This window comes from Meles meles, chromosome 2 (genome assembly GCF_922984935.1).
Source record: "Meles meles chromosome 2, mMelMel3.1 paternal haplotype, whole genome shotgun sequence".
NCBI classification, from domain to species: domain Eukaryota; kingdom Metazoa; phylum Chordata; class Mammalia; order Carnivora; family Mustelidae; genus Meles; species Meles meles.
In genome coordinates this window covers 57,999,603-58,011,652 of record NC_060067.1, presented here as the reverse complement: position 1 = coordinate 58,011,652, position 12,050 = coordinate 57,999,603, and the positions used below count along the sequence as shown (strand labels likewise).

The 12,050-nt window shown below is 39.8% G+C and overlaps 1 protein-coding gene across 1 annotated transcript; it reads right to left on the bottom strand.

Annotated features, from left to right (window-relative positions):
- Positions 1–1,065: 1,065 nt before the first annotated feature.
- On the bottom strand, positions 1,066–2,397 carry ZNF260 (zinc finger protein 260). The gene is given in 3 exon segments (XM_045998292.1): positions 1,066–1,680; positions 1,682–2,124; positions 2,127–2,397. Coding segments are annotated over 3 exon segments (1,221 nt in total). The 5' UTR covers positions 2,290–2,397.
- Positions 2,398–12,050: the final 9,653 nt, after the last annotated feature.

The following is a 12,050-nucleotide window of genomic DNA, read 5'->3' as shown; positions in this document are numbered from 1 at the left end:
TTGGATAGTATCATAAACTAATACATGCTAAATACACCTCTTTCCCCTTGTCTCTTTTTTCCTTTTGGTTTTTTTCCCCTGTGGCATCAAATATGAAATGGGCTGTCTTCCTATCAGATCCAGGAGAAGTGGGACAGAGTAGCAACTAGATCATGTAAGCTCCATGAGGGCAGGAATTTAATTTTTTTAATTTTTTTTGCCTATAACACATTTTATTTATCCATTTCAGAAGCAACAGACATTTGTTTCCAGTTTTTTGCTAATGTAATTCATGCTTCAATGAACATAAAGATACATGACTCCCTAGACACATGTATTGGTTTCTTGGGGATATGCATGTATACTCGAGAATATCCTGGAATCTATTTTAGAAATTCCCTCCTACTCCACAAAGGTTTTAAAAACATTCTCCTATAAAATTCTTATATTACGAAGTTTTGCTTTTTGCTTTTTAGTCTTCAATACTTTTGGATTTCATAATAAATACTTTAATGTATTACTACAGCAGAGATCTAATATTTTTCCACATGAAGAGTCAGTTACCCTGAGACCATTTTTTGAATCATCCGTGATTTCATTTCCCTACCAACCTTGAAACCACCTCTATCAATTAATAATTCCCTATAAATGCATGCATGTTTCTGAATACAATACTCTGTCCCAATCTCTGATTTCTACAAATGAATCAAGAACAAATAATTCTGATTACATATGTAGTGAAACACTTTTAAAATGACAATTCTGTCTCTCAATGTCAAATCTTTATACCCCTTAATGCATCAGGGAGGCCTTTCAGAACCATGTTGCTTAGTGTTCATGACTGGATCCTTACTTAATGAGATTGCTCCTAAAAGTACATCGTTAACAATGTCTGTTGTGGGAGTTCTGGGAATAGAGGTTTTCATGATACTACGATACTTATTAAAATTGTTAGTATTTAAATTTTGAGATGTTGAAGTATTTTCCACATTCACGTCGCTTTATTGTAAAACGAATTCTCAGTATACCATTAAAGTGTGAGTTCTGATGAAAGTTTTCCAAAATTCAAGGCATTCATATAGAGCTTTAGTGAGTATGAATTCTCTGGTGTCTAATATGATGTGACTTCTGGCTAAAAGCTTTTCCACATTCACTACACTGATAAGGTTTTTCCCCAGTATGGATTCTCATCTGCAGAGCAAGAGTTGAGAACTGAGAGAAGGCTTTCCCACATACATCACAACCATAGGGCTTCTCACCTGTATCGCTTCTCATATGAACAGTAAGAGGTGAGTTTTGACAGAAGGCTTTCCCACATATTTTACATTCATAAGGTTTATCACCCGTATGAATTCTCACATGTACAATGAGTGATGTGATTCGAGAGAAGGCTTTTCCACATTCATAAGCTTTCTCTCCTGTATGAATATTGTGATGTTTAATGAGGTATTGCTTCTGTCTAAAGATTGTTCCACATTCATTACATTTATAGGGTTTCTCTCCAATATGAATTTTTTTGTGCTCAGTGAGATTTGTTTTGCCACTGAAGGCTTTCCCACATTCTTTACATATATAGGGTTTCTCTCCTGTATGACTTCTCTGGTGTCTAATGAGGCTAGACTTCTGAATGAAAGCTTTCCCACACCCTTTGCATTCACATGGTTTCTCTCCAGTATGTATTCTTTGATGGATAATGAGGTTTTTCCTTCTGGCTAAAGGCTTTTCCACATTCGTTACATTTAAAGGGTTTCTTTCCACTGTGGATATTCTGATGTTTAATGAGGTATTGCTTCTGGCTGAAGGCTCTTCCACATTGATTACATTCAAATGGTTTCTCTCCCATATGAATTTTCTCATGCTCAGTGAGATATGATTTGCCACTGAAGGCTTTTCCACATTCCTTACAAGCATAGGGTTTGTTTCCAGTATTATTTCTCTGATGTTTAATGAGACCCGGCATCTGAATAGAAGCTTTCCCACATTCATAAAGTTTCTCTCCGGTATGATGTTTCTGGTGAGAAAGGAAGTTTCTTTTCTGGCTGAAGGCTTTTCCACATTTATTACATTTATATGGTTTCTTTCCTGTATGACTTCTCAAATGTAGAGTAAGGAATGACACTCGAGAGAATACTTTACCAAAAATTAATGTGATTTTTCTCCAGTGTGCATTTTCTTATGCTCTATGAGGTTTTGCTTCAGGTTAAAGGTTTTTCCACATTCAATGCATTCATGAGGTTTCTCTCTACTATGAATCTGATTATGCTGAAGGAGATCTGCTTCAGGCTGAAGGCTTTCCAACATTCTTATCATGCACAGATATTTTTTCCAACAAGAATTCTTCAGTATTTCTTGACATTTGACATAGATAAAAGCTTTTCCACATTCATCAAATTCATGTGTTTTCTCTCCAATATTAATCCTCAGGTAGCTAATGAAGTTGAATTTATGATGAAAGACTTTACATTGTTAATACTGAGATTAGACAATTACAGATTGGAATGAAATATATGACATCATTGTATTCTTAATCGATCTTTCTTAGACAGCTTCTCTTACATTTAAATATAAACTATGTTCTAAATTCCCTTAAACTGAATCCCATCCATAGAGATATAATCTTAAAAAATCAGTGTCTGTGTTTAGAGGAAATACTTTTCTGTTACTCAGGTTTTCTGAATTTCTTCTTAGCTGTATTTTCATGGAGAAGAAGGAAACGTAACTCACATGTTTTCCATGTTGTGTCTATCGACGTATAAATTTCCCAGACTTTTTCTGGATGGTACCTCCTTTACACTTCTCTCTCAGACATCTGTTGATCTTGTTAAACTGGCGCCTTAAACTCCTAAACAGTGACACAGGACTTGAACATTATTGTTGAGGGTCAAAGCAGCATCCCATAATTCAGGTTGAGGCCGTAGGACTCCTGGAAGTTTTAAAGGACAAGGCAAGTGCAGTTCCTGTGGATGCACGAGGAAGATGGCCCACAGACAAAGATGACTATGGCCTATTTTTTTAATTTTTAAAAAATATTTTATTTATTTATTTGAGAGACAGTGAGAGAGTTAATGAGAGACAGAGAGAGAGCATGAATGGGGGAGAGGAGGAGCAGGGTTGGCCAGAGGGAGAGGGAGAAACACACTCCCTGCTCAGCAGGGAGCCTGATGTGGGGCTCAATCCCAGGACCCTGAGATCACGACCTGAGCTGAAGGCAGTTGCTTAACCAACTGAGCCACGCAGGCCCCCCAAGCACAGGAATTTTTAGAACATTTCTATTGAGATATAATTCATGTATCATGAAATTTGTCTTTTTAAAGTATATGATTCAATGGTCTTTGGCATACTCAGCTTGGCAACCACCACACAATCCAAATTTAGGACATTTGAATCAACCCCAAAACAAACCCCATGCCCATTTGTCCTCACTCCTCATGCCCCCAAAATGCAGCCATAGACAACCAGTAATCTACTTTCTGTCTTGATAGATTTGTCAGTTCTAGGCATTTCATATAAATGGAGCTATACAATATACAGTCTTTTGGGATTGACTTTTTTCACTTAGCATAATGTGTGCTGATTATTCATTTTAATATTAACAATGAATTATTAACCAACTATAAATTATTAATAAATCCAACCAACCAAATATCAACCATCTATTAATCAATTTAATTATTAACAATAAATGATCAATTGATAACAGATTAGTAATTAATTAAATAATTATAGGCAGTAATATAATTAATACATTATTCATAAAATGTTATTACATTATTAATATTAATGCAATTTGCTTCTGAGTGATGAAGTTGTGAGTGATGTAATTTCCTTCTTTATACTCTTAGTTTTCTTTTTTAAAAATTATATATATAGAGAGAGAGAAAGTATGTGTGGGATCGGGGTAGGGTGGGGGGAGCATGGAGGGGAAGAGGGAGAGGGAGAATCTTAAGCAGATTCCCCACTCAGGGCAGAACCAATCCCCAAGCTCCATCTCATGACCCTGAGATCATGACCTGAGCCTACATCAAGAGTTTGACACAACCAACCAAGACACACAGGTGCCCCTATACTCTTAATTTTCAAAATTACATCTGAGCACGTGATTGTTATTATAACTTGAAAAAAGTATGTGTAGAACTGTCACTTTGCAAGAAGGGCTATCTTTCTAAAATAAATGTTTGGATTTTACTCTGACTACTAATTACTTAGTAAAATTAGCAGAATTTGAAAACTCCTCAGGTTGAAAAAATCTCGTTTCAGAAAATGCAACAAAATAACCAAAATGTTCTTTAGTAAGTGAATGGATAAGTAAACTTTAGTACCTCCAGACAATGGAATATTGTCAGTGCTAAGATGAGCTGTTAAGCCATGAAAAGACATGGTGAAAGCTTAGATGCATATTACTGAGAGAAAGAAGCCAATCAAAAGGCTACACATTGTAGGATTCTAACTATATGGCATTCTAGAAAAGGCAAAATCATGGGGACAGTATAAAGATCAGTGGTTGCCAGAAGTTAGGGGGAAGGAGGGATAAAAAGAGGGGCACTGGATTTTTTGGGGCGGTGAAACTATTCTATGTGACACTGTATTGGTGGCTATACATTCCATTGTCAAAATCCGTGCGATGTACAACACTAAGGGTGAACTCTAAGTAAACTACGGGCTTTGGGTGATCACAATGAGTCGATGTCAGTGCACCTATTGTAACAAGTGTATCAGTTCAGGGGGATGTTGACAGTGGGGAGGCTGTGCACGTTGGCAGAAAGTGAGTTTATGGGCACTTTGCATTTTCTGCTTAATTTTGCTGTGAACCTAAAACTGCTCTAAAAGTTAAGTTTATTTAAAAAATCAAAATATAAAAGTCAGTGAATAATATTCAGCACCCTTACTTTCAATGAATAACATGTGAGCCTTTGAGCTTTTCGTTTGTTTTGTTTTGAGCCTGCTCTGAAGCACACTCAGTCAGGAAAACATTGCATCAGTTGGCTCTCGGATGCTCAAGAATGTGTTCCTCCTCCCAGCTGAGCTATTTGACTTTTAGCCTCTTTGTGTGGAACTGAAGAATGGAGAACACAAGAGTCCCAGGAAATCAAAGTAAACATTCAGTAAGAAAATCTGTTGAGAAATTTGTGGCATGAATTTTGGGGTTCTCTGGGTGGGTTGAAAAGCATATGTGACTCATCAATAAACTGCCCAAGTTGTTAGGAGTGGGCTACTTCTGACCTCAGTCAGTGTTCTTTTCTTGTTTTCGAAATTTGGAAACTTTTCACCTTTCTTCAGTAAGATAGCCTGACATTCTTCTGGGGAACTTCCCCTACTCCACTCTCAGCCCACGTGAGGCTCCAGCCCCACTCAGGTCAGGCAGCAGATCCTTCTGACTTAATCTAATCAGAGTGCGCCAAGACACAGGCAACAGTGACTGGCTCAGAGCTAAAGGCAGGGTTTTCTTAAGTGACTGGCATGATGTGGGGTGTGTGTGTTTGCTTGGTTAACAGGCGGCCTGAGGTAGAGGGGCAACGTGTTCTGGAGCCCACTGTGCAGGTTTAAATCCCACCTCTCCAGTCCCACCACCTACTCGCCAGTCACCTTGGGTAAGTCACTCATCCTCTCTGGGCCTCAATTTTACTCTGTAAACGGGGACCAGGTATCTACTCCCAGGATTGTGTTGCTGTTGCTGGGATAGAATGAGTACTATCTGTAAGACCCGAGACAGTCCTTGCCTCCTCATTTTCACCTGGGTATGTAGTAGGCATCTCAGACTGAATACGCCCCAAACGAACTCTCTTTCATTGACTCTTCCTCAACTCAGTTAATGACAACTCCCTCCTTCCAGCTGTCTCAAGCTCACGTCCTTGGAGTTGCCTTTGACCTCTCTTATTGTCTCTTTATAAACAAATTCTCCCAGTTCTACCTTCAAAATATATCCAGAATTCAACTACATCCACTGACGCCAACCTGGTGCAGACCATGTCATCTCTTGTCTGGATCATGGCGTCATCGTTTCCTGAGCGGTCTCCCTGCTTCTGCCCTTGTCCCACTTCAGTTTCTTCTCAACAAGGAGTGAGAGCGAGTCTGAAAAAATGCAAGTCAGAAAATGTCATTTCCTGCTGCTGCATCTCTGACCTCAGCTACTTCTTTTCTCTTTGCTCCTTCTGCACCAGCATCCCTTCTTTGACATCTGTGACCAACACACCAGATGTTCAGCACTTGCTCTTTTTCTCCCTCTCTACTGGAACTGTTTCCAGATGTCATGCGGTTACCTCACCTTCCTCAGATCTTTCCTCAGATGCCACCTTCTCAGGAGGATATCCTGGCCCTCCATCCAATGTTAACACCCTCTCCCAGTCCTTATCCCATTCCCTCCAGTTTCATTTCTTAGCTCTCATCTCCACCTCGCATACACTATGATTTACTTTTTTTATCTTGTCTATTATAGGTCTGTCCGCACTCCTCATATGAGCTCTGTAAGGACTGATTTTTTTTTAACTTTTTTCATTTTTTGTGGTAATCTCTACACTCAATGTGAGACTCATACCTACGACCCCAAGATCAAGAGTCACTCTCTCTTCTGATGGAGACAGCCAGGTGCCCCAGGACTGACTTTTTGTAAACTACTGTATCCTCTGTACCTAAAACAGTCCACAGGACACAGAAGGTGCTTAGTGAACATGTATGCAGGCCTGGAAAAATAAGTGAATGAGAGAAAAAGGCTTGCGTTAAAGTCTGATATTCATCAACACACAGTTTTTCAGGGTCTACTAGGTACTAGGGACTTGCTAGTCATTGGAATCATTCTCAAGAGAAAGACTGTTAAAGACTGTTTCAGAATCCATGTAGAGGTTGTGTGGAGCAAAAGATGAGGAAGCTATCCAAACCCAAAAATAAAATCAGGAAGTATACAGTGTATGAAACCTTAGGAAATGGGCGCCTTGGTGGCTCATTGGGTTAAAGCCTCTGCCTTTGGCTCAGGTCATGATCTCAGGGTCCTGGGATCGAGCCCCGCGTCGGGCTTCTGCTTAGCGGAGAGCCTGCTTCCCCTTCCTCTCTCTGCCTGCCTCTCTGCCTACTTGTGATCTCTGTCTGTCAAATAAATGAATAAAATCTTAAAAAAAAAAAAAAAGAAAGGAAACCTCAGGAAAGACAACAAGGGGAACGCTTATAAAAATGTTCAAGGCATGGAATATCTAAGCTGTCCTCTGGAAATTCAGGAGGAGCAAGTAAAGGTGAAGAGGTGAAAGGTAAAGAGACGGTAGGGTGGAGAGAGCTGAGAAGTCACTGAATCTGTGAGGCTGAGGTTAGTCCTAACTGAAGGAGTGGCTGAGAAGTTGACTTCTGCACTTAAACCTCCACCCAGATTAAATAAACAAACCAGTGACTACCAGTGACGCCCAAGTGAATGAAAAGCATTTCAAGGCATTCTACAAAGTCCTACTAATTCTTGTGTCATTGAAAATGTAGAATAAAGAGTGTATACAAGGTTCAGCTCGGCTCAGTTTCTGGATGTAGGAGGAGAAATCCTGCAGCTTTCCTTTTCACAAGACTGCTAGGAAAAAACAGATCACGGGCTACATCAATGAGTGTGTTTTCTGTCGCTTTGATATTCAGCATTTATTCACCCTTTCTCTGGTGAAAGTTCTTTGAGAGGTATAAAACATATTGAGATGATAAACACCTTTCTAGGAGAACAGGCCCACTCCAAGCTTTTCAGTGATGCTCAGAGCTTCATGGTTGCCACCGACCCATGCCCAAGACCACGTTTCTAGACGTTTCCACCGTAGATCACAAAACTTCACCCAGAACACATTGAGTCTGCCAACTCTGAGCCAGCTCATAGTGGGTGTCCATTAACTATCTGTTGCCTAATCATGTAGAGGTAGCGTTTGCCAAACAGACTTGAAAAGAGATTGTATGGGTTCAAAACCCTTCTTGACTAACTTAATTTTGTCCAAATTGCTTACCTTTTTAAACCTCCATTTCCTTGTTTGTAATATGGAAATGATAAAGTACTTCTATGATGGCAATGTTGCAGGGAATTTGTCAAATGCTTTGTCAAACACTCAGTGATGTTAGCAATTATTGTTGAAGGAGCAAAAAGAAGAATTATGTAATTAATTGTAGCCTCTCCCCTCTTTCCCCCTCAACACTGTGCTTCACTAGTCAACAGATGAACAACAGGTGCTGGTGGATGAATTTTAGCTGGTAAATCTGTTGAAGACCCTGGACCTATTAGTTTCTCTATCTCTGGTAGGTGATCAGTCTGTTGTCACTGGGTTTCCACTGTGGGAGAGGGAGTTTGGCAGGCATTGCTTGAGTGCATACCAGGCATTGTTCTGGTGGTAGGGGCTCCGTGGTGGAGAGAGATGGGGACTGGCGCTGCTCTCATGGAGCTGACCTTCTAGCAGGAAGTATGAAGAGAGGAAGAAGCACCATTACTAAGAGGCTATGTCAGGTCTGTTCTTTACTGGTTCTTACAGGTAGCCTGAGACACAGGGAGATTACAGGATAAGATATTCAGGTCAAAGAGACCACTGGGTACAGAGCTGGGATTTGAGCCAAACTCAATGTTTTAGGAGAGGAGACATGGCCTGGCAAGAACCATGCATGCACAGTGAAGTGGAAAGAGCAAAAATTTTAAGATGTATATATGTATATATAAAATATTAAATAGTATAAAGTATAACTACTTTAAAGCCATCAAATATCAGAATAAAGGCTGGAAGGAAAGATAACAAATTGTTAGGTAGTGAGGTCAGGATTTTGGAATGGGGGTAGGGCATTTTTCTTCTTTTCCCTTTCCAATTTTTAAAATGTGATTGTATTACTTGAATGATTTAAAAATATCTAAGGAAGTTGACCAAGGAAGGAAGATAACTCAAAACCCACATGCTAGGACCCACACTTCCATGAACCAGCTATATGGCCCAGAGGTGGTCTCTCCTCTGCTGCCCCAGACATCCTAATATCCACCCTGCAGTGTTCCCTACAATTCTGTTTGAATGCCTTCCATTCCCCCTTTTGTTTGCCCTTCAACAGTCTGATCTAATGTCACTATCTTTTAAAAGCCTTCCTAGAATCTACTGACTCATTGGAATCTCTCTAGTTTACACACAACCATCCCAGTACTAGTCAAGTGGTCCCCACTTATCCACAGTTTTACTTTCCATATTTTCAATTACCAGTGGTCAACCATGGTCTGGAGGGAGATGCTGCTCCTTCTGACAGATGTAGACTAGGGCTATGTCACAATGCCTGCATGACTCACCTCCCTTCATTTCTGATCTCAAGCATTTTATCATTTGTTATCATCATCATCATCATAAGAAGGGTAAGTTGAGAGGAAACCTCTTACACTGTTGGTGGGAATGCAAGTTGGTACAGTCACTTTGGAAAAGAGTGTGGAGTTTCCTCAAAAAATTAAAAATTGCGGTACCTGGGTGGCTCAGTGGGTTAAGTCTCTGCTTTTGGCTCAGGTCATGATCTCAGGGTCCTGGGATCAAGCTCCATATCTGGCTCTCTGCTTGGTGGGGAGCCTACACCCCCCTCATCCCTGCCTACCTCTCTGCCTACTTGTGATCTCTGTCTGTCAAATAAATTAAAAAAAAAAAAGAATAAAGCTACCTATGACCCAGCAATTTCACTACTGGGTATTTACCCCAAAGATAAAGATGTAGTGAAAAGAGGGGGCATATGCTTCCCAATGTTCATAGCAGCAGTGGCCACAGTTGCCAAGATGCTCTTCAACAGACAGATGGATAAAGAAGATGTGGTCCATACGCACAACGCAATATTACTCACCCATCAGAAAGGATGAATAACCAACTTTTGCATCAACAGGGATGGGACTGGAGGAGATTATGCTGAGTGAAATAAGTCAAGCAGAGAAAGTCAGTTATCATATGGTTTCACTTATTTGTGGAACATAAGGAATAGCATGGAAGACATTAGGAGACAGAAGGGAAGAGTGAAGTGGGGGAAACCAGGGTGGAAGATGAACCATGAGAAACTATGGACTCTGGGAAACAAACAGGTTTTAGAAGGGAGGCAGGGGTGAGGGGATGGGTGAGCCTAGTGATGAGTATCAAGGAAGGCACAGATCGCATGGAGCACTGGGTATTATTCACAATGAATCATGGAACACTACATCAAAAACTAATGATGTACTGTATGGTGACTACCATAACATAGTAAAAATTTTAAAAAAAGCTTAAGTTCAGTATAATATATTGTGAGAGAGAGATCATATTCACATGACTTTTATTACAGTGTGTCATTATAATTATTGTATTTTATTATTAATTATTGTTGGTAGTCTCTGACTATGCCCAATTTATAAATTAAATGTTACCATAGGGTCTGTATGTATAGGAACAAACATAGCATATGTAGAGTTTGTTGCTAACAGTATCTGCTGTGGGTCTTGGAAGGTATGTCCTGTGGTTAAGCAGGGGGGGGGGACGGGGACCACTTAGTTGAGTGTCTGCTAAACATCTGCTAAATGACACTCGGTTAAGTGTCACCTAATTCAATCCTTAAAAGAATTCAATGACACCTGCAGGTATTTTCTTCAGAGAAGTTTTGGTACTTGCCCAAGTGGCACAGCCCACTCAGGTCTACCCAGCCAGAAAGGTTCTTTTCTTGCAGCTCTACTCAGGGATTCCTCATGGTCAGTTTATTTCTGTGCCTTCAGCAAGCTACCATGGTGCTCAGCACATGGTCATTAATGTTGGTTGAATGAACAAAGGTCAGAATATGCCATTTTTGGAGTTTCAGTGTGTTGTAACTATGTGCAAATAGGTCCACACTATACTACCGTGTGTTGAGTGCTGTACTGTCCTAGGTGTGTCTGTTAGCCCAGTGAATCCCCACTTTAACCTGACAAATAGGCATTACACTGTGTCCATTTTACAGAGATGAAAACTGAAATTTGTAAGGTCAACTTGCCTGGAGTGCCTAGGTTAAGTGTCTGACTTCAGCTGAGGTCATGATCTCAGGGTTCTGGGATTGAGCCCCGTGTCTGGCTCTGTGCTCAGTGGGAGTCTGCTTGTCCCTCTCCCTCTCCCTGCTCATGCTCTCTCTGTCTCTCTCCCAAATAAATAAATAAAATCTTTAAAAAAAAGTGCAACTTGCCCCAAATCATAGCACATTTAGGTGGTGTACTAGGAGAGTGTTCATTTCTTCGGGCATTTGTGATCTTCCCCAAGGGCATACCAGAATGTTTGACATTTGTAGCTGATACAAAGTGAAAGAGTTCACAAACCAAATGACTTTGCAGGAGCAAAGGATTACAGGGTCCTTCTAGATTTTATTTTCCAAATGTTCATTTTCCAAGCACTCATTACATTTAACAGAAAGAGACACTAAAAGCTGAAGGGCTCCCAAGTCAGTCCTGATGAATAATTAGAAATTAAGACAAAGCAAATCTGAAAGTGTAACTCTGTGGATGGGAAAAAAAAAAAACACACACACACTCTTGGGCACTGTTGTGTAAGTGCTAATTGGCATAACCTCTGATTGTGAGCAAAATTCTAAATGTCTAAGTCCTTTGACACAGGAAACCCATTTTTAGGGCTGTGTATACTTGGATATGTGAAAAAACTTGCTGACACAAAAATATTTATCCCAAAATTTAATGTCATAACAAAGGAGTAGAAAATCTATGTGCCTTTTGATCAGGTCTAATTAAACAAACTTTAGTAGACTATACAATGGAATATAGAAAGTAATTTAATAGAATTAAGTAGAGCAATGTGTGATGATGGAAAATGTCTTCAACATATATCATGATGTGAAGGAAGCCAGGTGTACAATAGGGCATAAAGGATGCTATAATTTTTATGAAACAGTGAAAACTTACTTCTCTCAATGTACAAATATGAATGCTGCCTGCTCCTTACTATAGTAAGAGGAGAGTCCAGGGAAGGAGAAAGAACGATTTTCTACACATATTACTTTGTTCTATTTGATTTTTATTCCACATATATTTGTTGTATTTATTATCAAAAAATAAATACCCTTTTTAAAGGGGTTGTTTTATGGCAGGTCTTTGATGTTTTACAAGCCAGAATAATACCAGT